At 48.2% G+C, this 20,024-nt stretch overlaps 1 protein-coding gene across 4 annotated transcripts in view; it reads right to left on the bottom strand.

Moving 5' to 3' along the window:
• Nucleotides 1-20,024, bottom strand: part of HRAS (HRas proto-oncogene, GTPase) — a 58,094-nt gene continuing 38,070 nt past the window's right edge. For all 4 annotated transcript variants that reach the window (XM_062578058.1, XM_062578057.1, XM_062578056.1 and 1 more), the window contains 5 exons: nucleotides 17,074-17,226; nucleotides 8,484-8,662; nucleotides 4,806-4,965; nucleotides 2,836-2,960; nucleotides 1-303 (listed from right to left, as the gene is read on the bottom strand). In XM_062578058.1, the coding sequence (XP_062434042.1) occupies nucleotides 2,841-2,960; nucleotides 4,806-4,965; nucleotides 8,484-8,662; nucleotides 17,074-17,184 (570 nt within the window). In that variant the 5' untranslated portion in view covers nucleotides 17,185-17,226 and the 3' untranslated portion in view covers nucleotides 1-303; nucleotides 2,836-2,840. The remainder of the gene's footprint in view (nucleotides 304-2,835; nucleotides 2,961-4,805; nucleotides 4,966-8,483; nucleotides 8,663-17,073; nucleotides 17,227-20,024) is intronic.

Raw genomic sequence — 20,024 nt, 5'->3', positions numbered from 1 at the left:
TTTATCGAGACCATCAAATAATAATTTACTGTGATTCAATCTGTGGCTTTGTACAGTTGCCGGGATGGGAGGAGGCCAAAGGAGGAGGGGATAGGGAAAGAAAAAAAAGTCGTTTGCTGCAGGTCTGGGTGAAATGTGAGATAGTCCCTGAAGGGGCTCATGCTCCCCCTGTCCTCTTCTTCCTTCTCTTCCTCTTCCCCTCCCCCCATACTCCTCCCCTGAATCCATTTGTTTCTTCTTTTGTTTCACCTCTTTCCTTGCGCTCTGCACTGTGGAAAACCCTCCAAGTCACAGTCCAGTCAGCTGAAACAAGAAGAGCGAGGACATTAATTAGTACCTGTTTCATCTCAGACCCAATGGTTGCTGTTCCCACGATCCTCACTCCCTTTCCAGGACAATCCCACTAGTGCCCATGGAGTGAAAGCAAAGGGCTCCACAGGTTTTGGGAGTCTGTCCTTGACTCATCCAAGTATTTGGACATCTGCTGAAGTGAAAGTGCTCTGCAGAGTAATGGATGAGTCTCTGGCATCTTACAAAACCCTCTGCCTCCTTTCAAATCTCAGTGCCGTCTCTGGAAGAGGCTCAGTCTGCTGATCTCTCCCCCTCCTCCACGGTTGATGGGAACCATGGGGGGATTCCCCAGCAGGGCAAAGAGCAGCACCCCTCTGTGCCCCCTAGCCACACACACACCCTCTCCCCTCCAAAACACAGCATGTCTTTGCCTTCCTTTTCCCTTCAAGTCCCAAGGATCCCCCATCTCTGCTCTTGTCCTTATCTGGTCGCTGCAGCTAAAGGAAGCTGAGATGTCAGGTTTCTAGTTTCTGCCTCTGATACTGCCTGGTTGCAAAAGTCACCTCCCAGGGACGCACTGCCCTAAGAAAAGGCTTGTGCATAGCCCTTGGCCTGCATAGCGGGAAACAAAACAAAGCAAAATGCTCTGATTTTACTCCTCTCGTCTCCTTGTCCTCTCCTGCCCACTGTGGGGGAATGCCCTGAGTTGTGTAATTCACTGAAGCATCTTAAGACGCCTTTTCATCTCTGTGTGGGACTGCATTTGCACTACAGTTCCACAGAGAGGAGACAAACTTTCCTCCCTCCGTCCCTTTGTGAGCCACCCACACAGCTGAGCCAGACCCGCCTGTCTATCAGTCAGGTGTCTGCTGTGAATGCAGGGAGTAGAAAAAGGACCTCTCAGTAAAACTGGGATGTGGTAATTCACAGCATGCTCTCTTAAAAATCAGAGGGAAGAGCTTCCAAGATGCTCCTTCCCCCTCACTGCCCCTCCATTTCAAGGCACAGTTGGTGCTGGTGCTGGACACCAGGCTCGCGCTCGCTCTGACAGGGGATCAGCCTCCTTACAATCAGTGTACGGGGGAACAGCAGCTTAAGCAGAGGCTGGACTTCTCCACGTGTTTTCAGATGTGAGCCAGAGCAGGAAATGAGCCCCGAGCTCACATCCCCATCCGGAGGAAATGCTCCTGAACATCTGGGTGATCCAAACATCTGGAAACCTCCCTCAGCAGTGATAAGTGTGCTAGGCACAGAGTACGGCTCAGCCCCCATGGGAGATCTCGCCTGGCTTGCCCTGCACCCGTGCTCTCCTCAGCTGAGAACAGAGGGGTGGGGTGCTCAGTTGATTTTTTTGTTTATAGGAAGCAAATGCTGCCAGGATTTCTTTTCCTGGGAAGAGCTCTGCTGTGTTCGTGGCCTTTACCTCAAAAAGTAATGGAGAAGAAACAGCTGCCCACCTTCATGTTCCATCAGCCCCTCTCAGCAGGCTCTCTGGCTGGTGTGGGCTTTTTTCCCTAGGACGTCAGCAGTTGTATAAAGGGATAAAGGTTTGCCAATCCTAATATTTGGAAGACTCCCCCATCCAAAGAGCGACACACGAAGGACAGTAGTAGTACAGGCTTCTCTTACCCCACTCCTAGCCCTTACAAGTACCTCTCCCTGGTGCTCTCAACCTCAGTTCCCTCCCTCCCCTTTCTGCCACAGAAGGACCCAGTTATGCAGTTGTTCCTTTAACGTGGAAACCAAACCAATGGACATTTGGCCTAAGGCCACCTTGCACACCCAGGCAACCAACTGATAGGAGCTCTGGCTCACAACTATCTAGCAGGATTGCAAAGATTTAAATAAATTCACCATTAAAACCAAGAAAAGAAAAAGAGCAAACACAGACAAATGAAGTTGCTGAAAAATACTGTTTCTGGCTCCAACATGCACAATTTATAAAGGCAAAACAGCCCCCTTATGGCTAATTCTTAACATTGCATCCGTTTCAAATATCCCAGGGGATGTATCTAATGGGAAAACTCTTCTAAGGAACAGAGGACTTTCACAGTTAGGTACATCTGCTCCAATGTTTTAGGACAATGCAATTTACAAAAGCTTGTTAGGAGCCAATGTGATCACACATCTCCTCATCTCAACTATTTTAGGGCCAGAGTGTGGTGAAGGTGTGGTGAGCCACCCACCTTGAATACCAGCTTAACTCTTCTCTCAGAGGGTCAACGTAAGAAGGAGCTTTCTTGGGGAAAGTATGATAAAGCATTTACTTTTTTCAGTGTTCTGCAAAAGTTTGTTTCACTGTATGAGGAAAAAAATTAAACAACTCTTTACTCCCACACATTTCCCCAGGAAAGTGGAAATTTTTGACTTACCTATGTTCTAAGAGAAAACGCTATTTCAATCAAAAATCTGTTTAATTAAAGAATACAGACCACTGAAATACTGTCTGCTGCATTTGTTTGCAGCCAGCTACATCTGCAGTCACCTCTTTCCCTGCTTCCAACACACGCCCACTGTACCTTGTCTCCTGCTTCCAAAACTCACCTTAGTCACGATATCACACATTTACAGTTCATGCAGCCAGGGCCGCTCTCATCTGGTGGATTCAGCTTACGTAGTTTGTGCTGACGGATCTCCCGCACTAAGGTGTAGAAAGCATCTTCAACGCCCTGGAAGAAATGCACCAAGTTTGATTTTAGTTGGCTGAGAGAGAGGACAGTGGAGAGAACAGAGGGGTTTGCCTACCAGCTGGAAACCACCAATAGAAAAACGCACAGAGTCTTTTGAGGGGTGCAGATTACTGAGTCACAGACATGAAAAGAAGGCTAACAAGATCCTAGGAATGGCCCCAAATAGTAAGCGAGACTGAATTCACAACCACTTGACTGAGGAGCTCTTAAAGCCCTTGTGATTAACCAGCTTTCAGAGATGAGGCTGGCCATCCAAGAGAAAAGCCATCACCAAATGACAGAGGGCATCTGCTGCCTTTTTTCCATCTCTAGGCTCCAAGAGCCCAAAATGGTCCTTATCCTGCTCCAGTATAGGTCTGCCAAAATGAATGAGTTTTACCAAGTCCCGTGAGCTTAAATGATCTGCAATGAATACAAGGACTACTCCAGGGCCTTGGAGAAAGCCACGAGAAGGCAAAAGCCATCTGAGACCAGAGAAAGTCAGCAGCCACCTGCAGTAGTCCTTTAGCCTTCCCCTGTCCCCCTCTGTCTAGACAAGGTGGAAGAAAAGGGCAAATGGGTTTGAGTCAAACAGAACAAACCCCCTGTTTCTACCAGGATGGGGAGGGAAGCTGTGCTGCTCATCTCTGGGATGTGGCCTCACCTATAAGGAATTCTCTCTTCTGTACAGTGACTACACACTCTCTGAGTGGGCCTGACCAACATTATACAAACGCATGTGGCATTCTCCATCACTGTGCCTGCCTGTGGAGCAAATACCCAAGGATGCCAAGTATGAGATAAACACACAGAGGCTGGATAAACTGCTGTGTGACTTTGCAACTGTGCTGCCAGGGACAGCGTGTGGTTAACCCAGCTCTGCAAGATGTGTGAGCCTTCCCCATCTTTCCAGCAAGGCTGGTGTTGAGAAACTGGGCCATCCCAAGAGCTCGGAATAACACTGCCTTCCCCATGAGCCACAGCTCCTAGTGGCACAGCAGTGTGGAAGGTGTTTTAGAGGCAGACTCATGGTTCTTCTCCCCTCTGCTGCTGCCACAGCATGAATTATACACTCCTGCTGGAGCACTTAGCCTCAAGAAGGCAACTAACCTCAGCCCTTCCATGAATCTGCCTGCAAGGCACGTAGAGAGCAGAGTACCCTCTGACATACTGCACTGCACGGGTTTGTCCTTCTGGGACACGGCACTGCATGCAGATGAGTCCCCAAAACAGAAGCAGCAGCTAGGGGAGGCCTGGGGAGATGCCCAGAGATGAATTTATTTCCCCAGCACCATGACTTAATAGACTCTGCAGGCCATCAAGCAGAGTTTGCATACAAGTTAAGGTAGCAGCCAGCTCCAGAGCTGGGCTCTCTGGCAGCTTCATTTCAAGCATCTTGGCAGTGGTAAATCAGTATCCATGCTGGCCTGCTCTAATTCACGCTCGCTTCCCCGCTTGCCACCACTTCGAAGCTGTCAGAGAGACTTACAGCACACTGTAGAATGAGCAGCTGCAGTGCTCCTCGCCTGACAGCCCATGCACACAGCTCTGTCAACAAGGCTGCATGTCAGTCCTGCCACTGTCAGTCAGGGTCTCTCTGCTGGCAGATCCATGCACTCCCTCTGTGCCTCCTCACACAAGGGGAGAAGGCAAACTGGCTGCTGTGGGAGAGGAGGAGGCCACATAACTCAGCGGGACTTTCACCACAGAGCATTCACGGGCAGCCAATACTAAATGCCAATGTGCAATCTGGGTTTGTTCCTGGCTCTCTAGGACAGCGCTCAGGTCACAGGAGCACAAGGAAAACTTTGTCAATGGGATGCTTTAAACTATCCCTCCTCTTACCTGTCTGGTTTTGGCAGATGTTTCTATGTAAGGGATTCCATAACTGCGGGCCAAGTCCTGTGCTTGCCGGGTCTCCACTGTCCGGGCTGGCAGGTCACATTTATTTCCCACCAGCACCATGGGAACATCATCTGAGTCTTTCACCCTCTTGATCTGCTCTCTGCAAGAATAAGAGACGCCAAAGTGAAGGGTGAGAAGGTAGTAGTAAGCAGTTTTAGCACATTCTCCAGAAAAGTAGAGGAAAGGTCACTTTTAATCAATGATAACAAGAGTTACGCTTCACTCCTACAATATGGCTTCTGCAGGGCTTTCAAAAGCACATAGGGGACCACAGCGTGTAAGCAAGGAAACTGCAAAATAGTTAGTGCTCTTCTGGAAATGAAAACTAAACATACTTCTGCAACTGTTTAAAAAAAATTCATCTTGAAACTATGGTGATCTATATGAAGACATAAGCTTATCATAACCTCTTAAGATGATTTAAGCTAAATAAAAATGAATACTCAAGTAGTTACCTGTATACTTGGCAAGATTTTAAATCAAGTAATAATGCTGAACAGGGAAAAGTCACCAGATAAACAGTTACAAACAGAGTTTGCTGAGCTGATAAACTAGCTTTTGGCAGCAGTAACCTTTTCTGCAGATGCACAGAGAGTATTTTCTTCATTTCAGATTAGTTCAGTTCAGTCAAAGTTGAGAAACCAACTGGGAATTAAAAAAGCAGTAATGCTTGCTTTTCAATTCCAATCTCTGAATTAAAATTAGGTGGGCGAGGATAAGATCTACTACTTTTAAAATCTTGAAGGCTATTATGACCACAAACAATCCATTCAACTCCCTCATGATAGATAATAAATTCCTTTGTTTAATAAATCACTTAACTTCCGATGCAAAACAGCTCTTTTGCTCACATATCCAGAACTATTAACACAGTTTTATTTAACTAATAAAGCATTTTAAAATGCTGTTTTCTGCATTTTAATTGAATTCAAATTTCCATCCAAAGCAGCTTGACCGCACATTGTATTAAAAAAAAATAAAAATCAATCATCTTTTTTTTAATATAGTAAAACATAGAAATGAAGTCTGGATATATGTATGTTAAGCTATAAAGCCACTTAAGTGTTCAGTGTAACATCCTGATCAGCAAAAGCAAGTACTAAATTTAGTGCAGAGGCTACACTTAGTTGAAAATAGATATCTCCTAATGGTTACTAACCAGTGAGAATGAGCGCTTCTCTAGGGAAAATTCTTTTTAAAGTGCAAAGAGCACATGCAAAATGAGATTAAAGCCAGTGATTTACATCATGATTAACACTGGGCTTGAAATCAAGCCATCCTTTGAGTGATTCACAGGCACCAGCCTCAGCACAAGGCAGCAGGATAAATGCTCCTGAATCCCTCAGGTATTTTAGGAGAATCCCCCCCTTTGTCCTTTGGTTCAGCTAAAACAAGCCAAATCAGTCCACTGTATACAGTCATTACATAACAGCATGCCTGTTAGCTGAAGACTGAAGAGATCTCAACAACTCAGAGCAGCCCCTCTGACTACAGAGGGCTGTGCCTAACCAGGAGCTTGAAGATTATCTGAGTCCTCAGTACACAACAAGACTGCAGCGGTGCTCAGCTCCCTGTCGCCAGGCAGCTACCCAGAGGTACCGAAATGTCCAACACCCCCAAACTCGAAAAGCCTCAGTATAGGAGGCAAGCCATCAAATACAGCCCCCATCACTGGGGTCAGCCCACCGTCTCCCCTCTCTGGGATGGCTCAGTCACAGTCACTGTTCAGGGTAGTTTTCCAAAGCAATGACTTCCTCCCTCAGTTACTCCCTCATGTGGAAAGGAGATCTATGACCTAAATAGAGCACAACCCACAGTGCCCCTCCAGACAAGCTACTGAGAATCCTCCCACCTCTGATGTTCACTCAGGATGCTCCTCACTATACAGGGCTGCAGCTGGGCCAGCTCAAGCGGCAGGGAGCTAAGCACGGGCACGCTGCAGTCGTATATACGGGGGGGGGGGGGGGGGGGGGGGGGGGGGGCACAAGCTGGAGGAAGCTGAAATGAGTCACTTCCTACATTGTTCTCAAAAGCCCCTCAGGCTGGCTCTGGGCACAAGCCACGGCCTGACGCAGCGGCATGACTGATATGGCAGGGGTTGCTGCAAATCCTTCTAGGGGCTGCTGTAAAGCCTTCTAGGTTGCCTTTGCAGAGCTTGGGCAGAAATGGTAGGGTGAAGGGGGCTGCAGGCAGAGTTGCAGTGCACCTGCAGGGCTGCTGGCAGGTGGGAGGTCTATGCAGTAGTCTCATTCTTTGCAGTCTTCCTGCTATTTGGCTGCAGCCCTTAGCTCTTTCCCATCAAAATGTACCTCAAGTCCTATTCATGTGGGCTAGTCTCCAAAGGAGCAAAGGAAAGGCTCTGAGAAATCTACTGCCTGCACAGCCCCACTCTGTAGGGCTACTTATACCACAGTCATGGGGCTGTGGGACCAACCACCAAGGGCTGCTGGTGCTTCCCCACAGAGCAAACCTCCTTTCTTCTTGCAGCTGAAGCTGCTATTCGCCGTGCCCTGGGAGGGCACGCAGCTGCACACTCAAGAACAGCCAACAGTGTGAGGCACAAGCCCTCGCTGCCTTTCCTCCCCACACTCCAAGCATTTGCTGAAGAGACTTTTTGTCTCGTACTCCACTGCCTTTTCGCAGGCAACCTCCTCCAAAGATAAGTCTTTAACAGCACATGGCTTCTTTGGTAGCCAGCAGACAGGGCAAGGACTGGCTGTCCTGTGGCCTGGGAGATGCTTTCAAAGAGCGCTGCCTTGTTCCTTGGAGCAGGCAAACTGCTGGCTCTGCAAGTCCCTCTTGTCTGAGACAAGTCCTTGAAGAAGGCATATGGCAACAGGACACAGTGACAAATACCTCACTGAGCTCATGATCTCTGCATGGGGGGTGACCAGAGAATACCTCCACTGCATTTGATAAGTTCTCCTTGGCTCTCCAGCTTAGTGGGGGAAGGAATCAAAGGTAGGAAGTGACGTGGGGAACCTGGATATAGTTACAGCAGGAAGCCCAGGACTGGGCCACACTGGGATCTGCTCCTTGCTCTGCCACTGCCCCACACATTGCCTTGGACAAGTCACCTCTGTGACTCTGACTCACCTCCTGTTTGGTGTTTGCTCTGGTCACCTCAAGATCTTATGGGCTAGGGCTCTTTCTCCCTGGTTGCATGCACGCAGCATGACAAGGTCTCACCACAACGTCTGCAAGCAGGTGAAGCAGCCCTCCTGCTCCTTCCCAGCCTCCTCTCCCAGCTCCCTGGCACAGGAGAAGCTGCTGGGAGATCAGTTTCACTAACAAAGCAATTCCATTAATTAGAGAGGGAAGAGAGGGGGGTCGTAAAGGATCAGCTCTCTCTTTAGTCACCATAAACACTTAAACATTACATTACCAAGTCCCCAAAGGCCATAAGCAATCCCTTTGGATGAGTTTTATTGGAGTCACTGACATTAACCGTCTGCTCCATCTCTTCCTTGGGGAATGGCCACTTGAGCTAATTTTCTTTGCTGGCAGCCAGTGCTTCCACCACAGAGGCCTGATCTAAAAGGGAGGGCAGGACGGTGCAGTGGTGAGGCCTCCTCCTCACACCTGGCAAGCGAGAAGGGGCCTGCCCAGGATACTGACCTGTACTGGTGAATATCTTCAAAAGACTTTGTATTGTTAATGGCGAAGACACACAGGAATCCCTCCCCTGTTCTCATGTACTGGTCTCTCATGGCACTGTACTCCTCTTGGCCTGCTGTGTCCAAGATGTCTAACAAACAGGTCTCTCCATCAATGACAACTTGCTTTCTGTAGGAATCCTGCAGGGCCAAGAGACAAGAGAGAAAGGGAGGAAAGAAGCATTAAGGGAGGGCATGCAAGAAAAGGTTTAACCCATAGGCCACTTCTGTTCAAATACAGCCATCCCATAGGTAAAGGAACAGAGAAGAGTTTAGTATCTCCCTAGGGGTGCTGCGTTTGTCTGTACATGCCAAGCAAACAACACTGCCTCCATCTGTGCAGCTGTGGTGCAAGGGCTGGACCAGAGCACACACCAGCTGGAGAGGCAGCACTAGGGTGGAGAGCAATGCCAAAGGGTGCTGGGTGAGGAGCTCAGGTCTGCATTGGCGAAGAGGTGCTGCATGTGGAGCTCAGCATCTTTGGAAAAGCTGCCTTCAGGAAGAGGCTACGCCACACATTGCCTGGATTTAGCTCCCATTAAAATAACCAATTCAGTCCCTCTTTAAAATGGAAGGGGAAGGAGGGGGGAAGAAGGGAAAAAAAGAAAAAGGGAGCAGCTGAACAGGTTTCCCCTCCTCCGGCAGAGCCTCAGAGAACACAGCTCCTGGCCGATTCCTCTCTTTCACAGCCCACTCTCTGGCATACCAGGGGCAGTTTTGTCCCTACCACACTGCAGAGCCCTAGACAACTATTTTCCTAACTTTATTTAGTCCTGGCTAATTCCTCATGAAGCCTCCCTGCCTGGGAAGCTTGGCACATGGAGCTTTAAGGGCCAGCAGTGGTTTGCTTCTGCAGCCACAGCTGGGGGCAGGCGGACAGGTAAACAGAGCATGTGGGTAAACGGTAGCTGGAGCTCATGTGAGGTATCATTGATGCTTTGCTGTGTTCCCGCCCTGCGATCTGTATAAAACCTCTCTCTGAACTGTCACAGGAAACAGGGAGATAGGAAAGATCTGGCAAATCATCCTGGCCAGCTTCCGCTCCCAGGCTTGCTCTGTCTGGTGTGATCTGTCCTACAACATCCCATCTCGTCTTATCTTTGATGCCTGAGGAGGCACAAGGCATCTGTTATTTCCCCTGGAGGACCAAGCCAGAGCCCAGGGCATCTCTGTCAGGCTTTTGCAGCATGCTCTTTCTCTAAAGCCCACCCCTCTGCCATTGCTGTCCTGCAAGCCAGGAGAGTGGCCTGATGGCAGGTAGGCTTCCAGCACCTGACCTTCCTGCTCTGCATTGAGAGTCACTTGGAAAGATGTTGGAAGAGGGACCTGCACAAAAGGAGGTTCCAGGATTTCCAGGTATCATTTATAATTTGCGGAGCATTGAAGTGTGTTTGAGATCACCTGGAAATCTGGCATCTCTAACATATCTCAGCTTAAGCACCAGAGGCAATCTCCACCAGTAAGGCTGCAAATTGTGTTTGATGGCAAACTGCTTATTGCCATTCAAACATAAAAAAAAGAAGAAGAAGTAGAAGAATTACACTGTGGGGAGGGTGTTTCCCATAACTAGGCTTTGCCCAGAGGGACTCTGGGAAAGGTAAAGAATATCCAGGCAGTCCCTTTGAAGTTGTGCATTTTCCCTGTGGTAGTGATGATTGCAACTTATCACACATGTGAAAAGGCCTGGAAATCACCAAGAGTGTTCTCCCTCAAAGGGTTTTGTTTTAAATGCAGACACTGCCCCTTACCACCATGCCTCTGCCCCATGCCCAGTCTCATCATAAGGGATGATGCTGGGATAACACGTGCACGCAGAAACAACCTCATCTCTCTCCTACAGCTCAACCTCAGGTACAGCACAGTTGGCTCAACCCTTAACCAGAGCAGGAAGCCAAAATCAAGGGTGTGAAAGATATGTATGTTCAACTCTGTATGTTCAAATTTGAACAGCTTTGCATTCTGCAACCACTTACAGAGATCATAGTTTCAATCTGCAGCAAAGCCAAATGGCTGTTGGTCTTCCAAAGACCATAACGATGGCATCACATGAGCTTTGCCCCTGAAAAACAGGTCTGCAGTCAAGCAGCAGACACAGCAAAGGTCACTGACAGGACCAGCAGTGATGGAGAAAGGGAATGAAGCAAACACAGCCTTTTGTTCATCACTATAAAAACGCCAGCTACTGCGGTTCATTAATGTCCTTCTTCACCTTGCACTGAGAGCCATGAAATCAGACTAAAGGAGATCTGCTCTGCTGTGACCTTCTCAGCAATTCCTCCCCAAAAGCAATGGACTGCTGAGGCAGGGCTGCTAACCCAAAGGGAATAACAGTGTTGAGTGATGGCATGGCTCCTTTCCAACCACTCCAAAGGCAATTGGCAAGCTGCCCTGCAGGGATGCACTTGCATTTCTAATCAATAATATATCTGGAGCCTCCCTGGCGCAAGGTAAAAGAACTTTAGTTCCATCTCTTGGGTCCCAGCCCACAACTCCAGACTCAGTGCAAACTTAATATGAGCAGATGGCAACCCAGGTGCAAGCTCTGCCCAGGGCCAACATTGCCGCTAGCCACAGCAGAGCTGGGGAATTTGCCTCGGTGACTGCCTGGCTCAGCCGCTGAGCCGAGAACAAGAGCTCGTTGCCATTTTCAGCTTCACAACAACTTGATTGGTTGGATTGGAGGCATGTTCTCTGTAACTCCTTTTATCCCCATCCTTTTCCGCCACACTTCTGTCTACAAAAGAAAACTCAGGATCTGGGAAGTCAGTATGCAATCATCATTAGCCTGTCCGTAATCAAATGGTACCTTCATAGTCATTTAAAACCTCCTGCTCAGATGAGGGGAGCAAGTAGAGCAGTGTTCAGCAAGGGCAGCCTGTACCTAGCAGGCTGCTGTCACACCCACCCACCGACTCACTTCCATCCCTGCTCCCTGGTGTGTGTCCAAAGGACAAGTCTTTCAGTGCAAGTGTTCATGTTCAACAGCCAAGTCCCAAATTTCAGCAGAAGTTCTTGCAATCAGACAGCACACCTACAGAGAGGTGATCTGACATTTTGGCTCAGGTTAGCAGTCCAAACACAGAGCATAGGCCAGACTGTGGGGAACACAGGGGTCCCCCAGAAAGGCTAGTCAGCTTGCTAAGAAAGCAAAGGCAGTTGCTTTGCAGACAAGAGTCTTGCAGCTTTATTGAGGATGCTTTGCACTCCACAGGTGCTGTAGTAAGGCACCCCCTGCGTTTCTGAGGAAGGAGTCATTGCTGGGGAAATGCTGGGGAAGCTCTCTCCACTATCACTTTGCGTCCAGCTTCAACCGACACTCCCCATGGATGTTTTCTACAGTGTCTCAGCTCCCTTCCTACTGATACTCTCTCCTCCCTGCCAGCCATCATGGTTTATGCCCCCTTCTCTGGCTCGCTGCCAGGCAATGTACTTGCAGCTGCAAGGGCAGCCAGCCTCACACTTGGCTACAACCCCTTGGTGTAAGCACATGCGTCAAGCTGCTGAAGCACAGATCCCAGTATCCCACTGCTCCTGCTCCTCTGCAACTTGCCTGCTTACAAAGTCTCCTGATGGCTCACTCCTATCTCTTTGCACAACAGAAAGGGACTGGACTTAAGTGGCTGGAAAGAGAAGTGCGAGATGACAGAAATAAACTCCTCCATCCCCTTTTGCTACAGCAAACAGTAATTCCCAATTCTGACTCAGGAACACAGTCAGACACTGTTTCAGGAGCTAAAAAGACTCTGCTTTAAAAGACTACTGCTTTTAGGTGACAACACAAGCCATGAATTGCAAACACTTAGGAAGGGACACCTCAGACCGTCTAAGGGATCAGGACAGACAGTTGGGACACCACCACTGCTCAACCTGTTGGCTCATCTGCTGCAGCACAGCAGAAATAGTCCCCTTTGCATCAAAAAGGAAGTCAGCAGCTCATCCCCATCTAGCTCCTCTCACAAAGCAGTCCGGCCAAGTGGCCTTTCCCTTCCCTGCCCCAGATGTGCTAACAGATCTAGGTAATTGGTCCATTTGTTAAGCACTATGGTCTAGGTAAAACCTTGGGCTTCAGAAGGCTTTTAGTAGCTAATTCCTTGAAGCTGGAAGTTAAACCAAAGGTTTTCTCAACAGTCTGGTTCATCTGATCCTTTCCTGCTCATCCACTGCTGAGCTAGATAGACATATTTTCAGTGCCTTCCTCCTCACGTTCCTGGAAGGTCTACAGGCTGTTTGGCAGCTGAGAGGCGGGTGCGCTAACAAGCACTGTATTCAGACAGCCCACGCTGAGCCCAGCTCAGCACAGCGCCGGGCAGGAAGGGCTGCCTGGGTTCAGCTGAAGGTGCCTAGCTCAACAAGTTTCATCTACAGTCGCAGGGCTGCAGCGTCCGGGTGCTGGGAATGAGGGGGGCAGGATGTTTGTTTTGCGGCATGGGAATGGCACGAAAGACAGCTCAGCTGGGAAGCGGCAACGCGTATCAGCCGCCAGCCCACAGAGTGGGGCTGCTGCCTCTGCCTCTCACACACGGCTAAGAAGGGGCAGGTTATAAACCAAAGACTTTCTGTTGCTTCCAGCCAAAGATACTGTGCTGGGGACAGGGACCTGCTGCTAAAAAGAGACCCGTTCCTCACTTGGCTGGCTTATAGCCTTACACCCTGACAGAAAAGCAGTCCAACAGAGGTAACACAGGCCAAGAGGTGAGAGACACCACTAGGAGCACAGGTACCCTGCAAGGCTTCCTGGGCCCAAGGCTTTTCCCTGGGCTGGGAAAGCGTGCCAGGAGGGCACACAAGGAACAACTCTGCTTTCATCAAGGTTTCTGCAGCAGGTTTTCTCTTTTCTGTGTCTGCATGTCTTGACTCCTCCCATCGTCTGCTTGAAGCACGTTCTTCTCTTGCAACTCAGCCTTTCCCTATTTCTACATGCTGCTTCACTTCTTCATATCTTTTCTTCTTTTCCATGCCTACTCCTTTTTATTCAGACCCTTAATCAGTTACGAAATGAGACACTTGCACTAATGAATCAGGAGGATGGGAAGGGAGTATCAGTTCCTCTGCCTCACATGGCTGCAAGACAGAAAGACATGGGCATGGTGTGGGTCCTGGGTGCCCTCTCCAGCTTGAGGAGTGCCAGCAGAGCTGCACCTTGCTCCTGAGGAGGTGCCAATCAGGACCACAGAGAACATGAAAGAGGCACGTAGTGGGATGCCTCCCCGGGGCAAAGAGGCATCTCCTTTGCCTGGCATGAGAGGGCCTGTTCCTGGCTAAGGTGGAGCTGGGGCTGGCTGGGAACAGAGACACTCCCTCAGGGTCACTGCCCCTCGCCTGCTCCCCTTGACAGGCACAAAACGCATTTCTCTTGCCCTCCTGCCCTGGAAAGCTCCTTTCTCAGAGCACTCCTCCCTGCTCACGCCTCGCTTTTAAACACAATCCACACTTGATTCATTTAAACAACCTGAATAGTAGCACAGATAAGGCCTTTATTCCATGCACGCATACTCTTTTCTTCCCCCCCCCCTTTAACCTGCACTTTTCAGCATTACTCTGCTGTTTGTTACTCAGCTAAGCAGCCAGAGTCAGCTCCTGGGCATGATCCAAAGAAGTTTAGTCACAGGAGGATGGGGAATCTGTCGGTCATATCCAGATCACTGGCAGGTAACTCTCTGCACATCCTAAATCCCCATAAAATTAAGTCTAATTGAAAGGGAGCCTTTTGGGAGGGTGTTGGCCAGTGAGGGAGAAGAGCAGGCGTTTTTGAGTGCACCGACACGAGCCACAGACAGAACGGCGGGAGCAGGCAGGGTGAGGAGGGTGTGCTGCTAAATGCCATGCAAGATTTACATTCCCCACTGCGTGTTTACATGGAGAAAATTCCCTACAGGGTACATACAGGGGGGCAGATGGCTGGAAACAAATCCAGCAACACCAGCTGGTAAAAAGAGGCCGAAACCCAACTCATCGTGGGTCAGAGCTGCATCTGCCCACCCCTAGGCTGAAGGGAGAAGAGCCCTTTCTTTCCTATCTTCTTGACGCTCATCAGTGCTGCTCCCTGATCCCTTAATGCAGATATCTCCCAAGGGAGGTTGCTCTTGATTAGCAACTCTTTTGTGGAAAACAACCTGGAGCAGATGTCTAAGAAAATGATGGAGCTGCTGAAACAACAGTCCCATCCTGGACAGAGGATGTGTAATTCTTGCTGTACATAAAACTACACAGGAAGGCCAAATTGGTCGCATCCCACCCCTCTTCAGAGGAATCCAGCCACTGGAGGCCAGGACCACAAATCCATGGTGTCGGCACTAGCACGGGGAGGAAACAGGAGGGAGTCACCCTTGAAAATGTGAATCTGAGTGGACTAAAATGTCTTGCAGCAAACAGCTACAGACAAGAAAATAAAATAGCAAATTTTCTTGTTTATGGAGAAGTTAATGTTTTCTAAGCAAGTTTGTTTGTTTAGAAACAATATTTGGGGGCTAAGAGCACTTTAAATGCAGAATAGTATTAGTATTGGACAAATAAAACTTCGTTCAATTCAAAAAGAAAGGACTTTTCAAGTGTTTAGACTGGCTAACAACTAAAACAGATATTAATGCTTTGCATAGCTTTTCTAGGCACCCTAGTAGGTGAAAAGACACATCAGCTAGAAGACTTATTATTTCCCTCCCACCCTGAAACCCTTAGTTCCCTGAGCATTCCTGTGTGGTGCAGGCACAACGAGCAGGTGCCAACGCCAGGAGTTTGGGCTGGCTACAGCAGTTCATGTGTTTGATTCTGCTAGGCACAACCACAGCTAAGTCTCTCTTGAACTTCCCCACAATTTATACTCCTTTATACTTTTTACTCTGCATATGATGCTATGGATAAAGAATATAGGTGAGGGGAGAGGAGCTGAGGAAGAAGATGGCTGAATCTATGAGCAAGGTGCAGCACTGAGACTCACGAGCCCAAAATTAAATTCCAGGCTCTGCCACAGACTTTCTATGTGACCTTGGCTAGAAGTGCTTTTAAGTGCTGTCTCTTTTTTCTGCTTCCTATTTGTAGGATAATAAGAATATTTCTGCCTTTCGACCAAGGCTTGTCTTTCTTGTTTAAGTTATAAGCTCTTCAGGGTGGGGACTACACATACAACACCTACCAGAATAGATTTCTGATCCCAGTTGTGACCTTTTAGGCATAATAATAATAATAATAATAATAATTGCAGTAACCACAGCTGTTTTTATACACATCTGGTACAGAATTCTTTAGGACTGCAGACAGGGAGGTTATTGTCTGAGAGGCATGACAGAGCTGTGATTTGGATTCCCAGGGTGGACTTATTCCTAGCATAGAATTGGCCACAAAATGGCCAGGCACTGCACAAAAAGCACAGCATTGCACACATCTATCCTGAATAAAGGTATAAATCATGCAGTAGGTAAAACCAGCATCTCCTTAGCAATGAAGGAACGGTGAAAATAGTTGGCGATTGGAATAAATTTTTAAAAGGTAAAAAAATGGCTGTGTTGCTTATACTTGCTGTGTGGAAACCTGAATTCTGAATATTGAAAACTGCGTTCTGCACCACCCCCATAAGTAAAAGGTCTTTGACCGCTTCTCAAGATGGAGTATTGCAGCTAGACACACAACTGCTGCAATCCATGCTGACTATGAGACAAATACATTAATCATCTTAATAGAGCACAAGCACAACTGGCCCTTAGAGCTCACTCCCTCCTCTCTGTCTCTCACTGAAGGGTGGGCTCATCTGGCTCTGGTGCAGGACAAAAGCCAAGAGCTCAGGGTATAACATCAGTCTCCTCGGAAGCACACCCCCTGTTTTGTCTTTCCTGAAGCACTAACCTATTTCGTAGAGTCTGCAAATCCTGGAAAAGAATTGAAGTGTCATTTTTCCCCTGTCACAGAACAAATCTATAATCATGGATGAGATAGCGCAAAGAAAGTCAATGAGCTTCCTGCTCTGCAGAGATGTTGGGGTCTCTTAAAAAGAAATTCAGCATTCTTCACTTCTGTTTGATCTGTTAACCCACACCTATCCCCACAGTAACACTGTAGAAACTATCAAGGTTTAGCTGCTTGGCATGTCTCACTTAAACTGCAGGATGTACGTAACTGATAAAGCCCTTTCCATCAGTAAATTTCAAAACATCTCACATAGGAAGTCAATATATTTACTTTAATTTTACAGGAGAAGAAATGCAAGTGTGGACACAAAATTGGTCTTAATTCCCAAGCCTTTAACTCCTCCCTATGCTGACATCTAATCAGAACGATGGGCTTTTGTACTCCCCCAGCTCTCAGCCCCTGCACAGCTCTACCAAGGGCCCTGCCTTTATTTACTGCATCCCTCTCTATTCCTCCTCAACAGACAGTGCTGTCTCTCTTCAGGAGGCACAAATTAGTGTAGAAATTCAGGATAGCTTTGTGAAGCAGAGAAACATCCCCACTCAGGCTCAAACTGAGCCCAAGCCAAGCATACTTTGGATTCACAGTGAAGTGAAAAAGAGCAATGGGAAAACATGCAGACAGGCACGCCCTCCCCTCCCAGAGCCACTCACCTCTATCGTGGGGTCGTATTCATCAACGAAATGATTCTGAATGAGCTGTATTGTCAAAGCGCTCTTCCCAACACCACCAGCTCCCACCACCACCAACTTGTACTCAGTCATCTTCCAGCTGACCCCAGCTCAGGACTTCCAGGGCACCACCACCTGCAAGGAGAAGTAGAGACCTCATGTTAGGAGAGGGGTTTGCTTCTGTCCTTGGCTTCTCTGCAGTGGAGGCTGGCTGACAAGCTCCAGCATACATCAGTGACTGGGAAAGACAGAAATCTGCAAAAACAAGCTTGTTTCTTGGGTGAGTGGCCCCCATACCCAGGCATCTGTCCCTGACATTTAGTACTTGTTCCAGAAGCACACAGATGTCAGGACATGAAAGTCAGAGATCTACCATGTCACATGATGTGAAGCACAACGATCATTTTATTCTGCAAGGCACATGATGCAGAGGTGAAGGAAAGTACTCAGAGGGGCCCAAGGATACAGATGAGGCAGCGGCAGAGACAGCAACAAATCACACTTAGTCTCCCAGTGCAGGGTCTTAGTCCAGGCTCCCATTTAAGAAAGTTTTAATGGTCTTTTAAGTTGCTTGACTTAAATATGAATTGAACATGGGACACGGCCAATCTAGTCCACTCTGAAAAAAAAATTCTGTATGACAGAGAGAAGTATTTCCCCTACAACTCAGGAAAAAAAAAAAAAAAAAAAACAGCAGCTCACTGTCAGGGACTTATGTATTTTTAAAATAAATTTTCTCTAGGTATGAAATTGTCACTGCAAGGTACTCTACCTACATACTACCATTTACTCTCATCCCAAAGTCATACACATGTTACACTCTGCAAAACATGGCCAGGAAACAGGGAAATGGTGGAATCAATGGTGCAATCCAAGGGTCAAGGACTTCTTCATTCTCCCCATCTAGTACACTGGCTACTGTAGAAATCTGGCCACAGAAATTTATACTTACTTCCATCTGTCATCCTGCACTATGGCTCTAGGATCCATTGCCTTTATTTTGCTTTTATCATTCAATTCTCTGGGATCTCAAACATGAGCAAACCTCACCTAAAAAGAATGGAACATACTACAGCCCAGAACTGCAGCATCCAGTGCTATTTAATCTAATACCGTCCCCTAGTAATGAAGGTTACTTAAAATGATCAAAGAAATCAATCAAACTGAATACAAAACCATGCACCACCATGTCTACCTGAGGATACTCTGCAATCCTTCAGCCTGACATTCAGGAGGCAAACTTCACACATTCCCAAAACAAGCCACATGACATAAGGGAGTACTTTACACATAAAAAAATCGAGGTATAAGACAGGTAAATCAAAAGTAACCGATTTCAAGAGGCTTGGTTTACAGAAATTGCTCAGTCCTGTCTATGATTTGCCTTCTCTCAAGCTAGTGATTTGAAAGCCTTGGCCAAAGTGATTTGCATGTCAACACCCACAGTTAGCCATAACAGCAAAACTGGGAAGAGGTCCAGGCGCCCCTCAAATAAGCTTTCTTACCTAAGCATTTTCACCTTCAAGGCTGAGTTAAATACAGCCTGCCTTTTGCTGTAGGGCAAGTTTGAGATGGTGGCACACCCACATCCTCTGCCAGTCCTCCAGCTAAAAAATGCCTCTCACCGTACTGGCAATTGCAGGTTGAGACAGAGAAGGACCACAGGTTGTTTCCTACTCCTAAGTGGAAAACAGTCCTGTGGAAGTGGCACATCTATTCCCACGAGACGAAGCTGGCACACACCACAGTTGAGGAAGAGCTGCTACAACAGGGAGGTGCTACTATGAAAGGTGCTCATTGGGAATGCTTAATGTGGACAGTATAAGCCAATCACACTTTGGCAGAAATGTGTACCCTTCAACAGGAGAAAATTCCCTCCCCTTCCTCTCTGCCCTGGTCCCTTAAATTTCTGTTCCAATTCTACTGAGAAAGAGGAACTTCAACTTAGCGTTTATGAGAGGAAGATTACAAAACCCTGAAGGTTTAAATAGACATCCATTCTCATTGGACTGCTCCTCCTCACTGCTAAATGTCACCCCAGGGTCAGACACTGGTCTGTAGCCCTTATAGGGAAGGCAACTGAAAAGGAGTGTTAGTGCTAGCCAAGCCCATAGCCCCTCTGGCTGTGTGCTGTCCCGGATGCTCTGTTTGCGCACCACCAGCCTGCTCTTCCCAACAGCAAGGGCCACTCATGCTTCCTTGTTTGTTTTTAAAGCTCTGCAATTGAACTTAGTGCTCTGCAAGCAGCCAGGTGGCTGGTACAGCAGGATTTGCCCATAGGAACTGCACAGCAATTCCCTGATTAGAATAAACATGCAGCGTCTCAACTCGGCTGTGAAAACAACTCTATGAGCCCCTGTAGCTCTGGGACACAAGTCCTCCAGCTCACATACCCTGGGGCTCTCTGGACCCTTGCCTCTGAAATTCCTTTTTCCCGCTGGCCCCCGGCCAGAGTTTGTGAAACAGCAGGGCACAGAGTCAAGCCTGTGTTTGCAGAGCGCAGCAGGGCAGGGAGAAAGGCTGGGAATGCCGGGCTTCCGTCAGGACAGGGGCTCCTGTAGCAGCTTGACACAGGCAGCAACGCCGGGCACATCACACAGGGATTAGACACCCACCCAGGAAGAACATAGTAACTGCTAAACAACTCCACCCTTCTGCTAAGCCTGGGGCCCTGGCACAGCTCTGTGGACATGCCTCTCCCCAGACGGTTCCCTACCTCCGGCTCCTCCGGGCCTGGCTTTTTCCCACAGCCTTTCCAGGTCTTCCCAAAACTGCAGCAGCTCTGCAGGGGCTTCTCCAGCAGCAGCACTGAACCCAGCTGCTCCTGTCTGCTGGCACAGACACAAAACAAACCATTTCCCCTCTCCCAGGTTATTTTTCAGCTGGATCAATCCCCTGACTATGTGCCAGCACAGCACAGGAGCTAAGAACAA

Source organism: Rhea pennata, chromosome 5, assembly GCF_028389875.1.
Source record: "Rhea pennata isolate bPtePen1 chromosome 5, bPtePen1.pri, whole genome shotgun sequence".
NCBI lineage: Eukaryota > Metazoa > Chordata > Aves > Rheiformes > Rheidae > Rhea > Rhea pennata.
The sequence above is the reverse complement of the archived record's forward strand: the minus strand, read 5'-3'. Positions and strand labels throughout refer to the sequence as shown.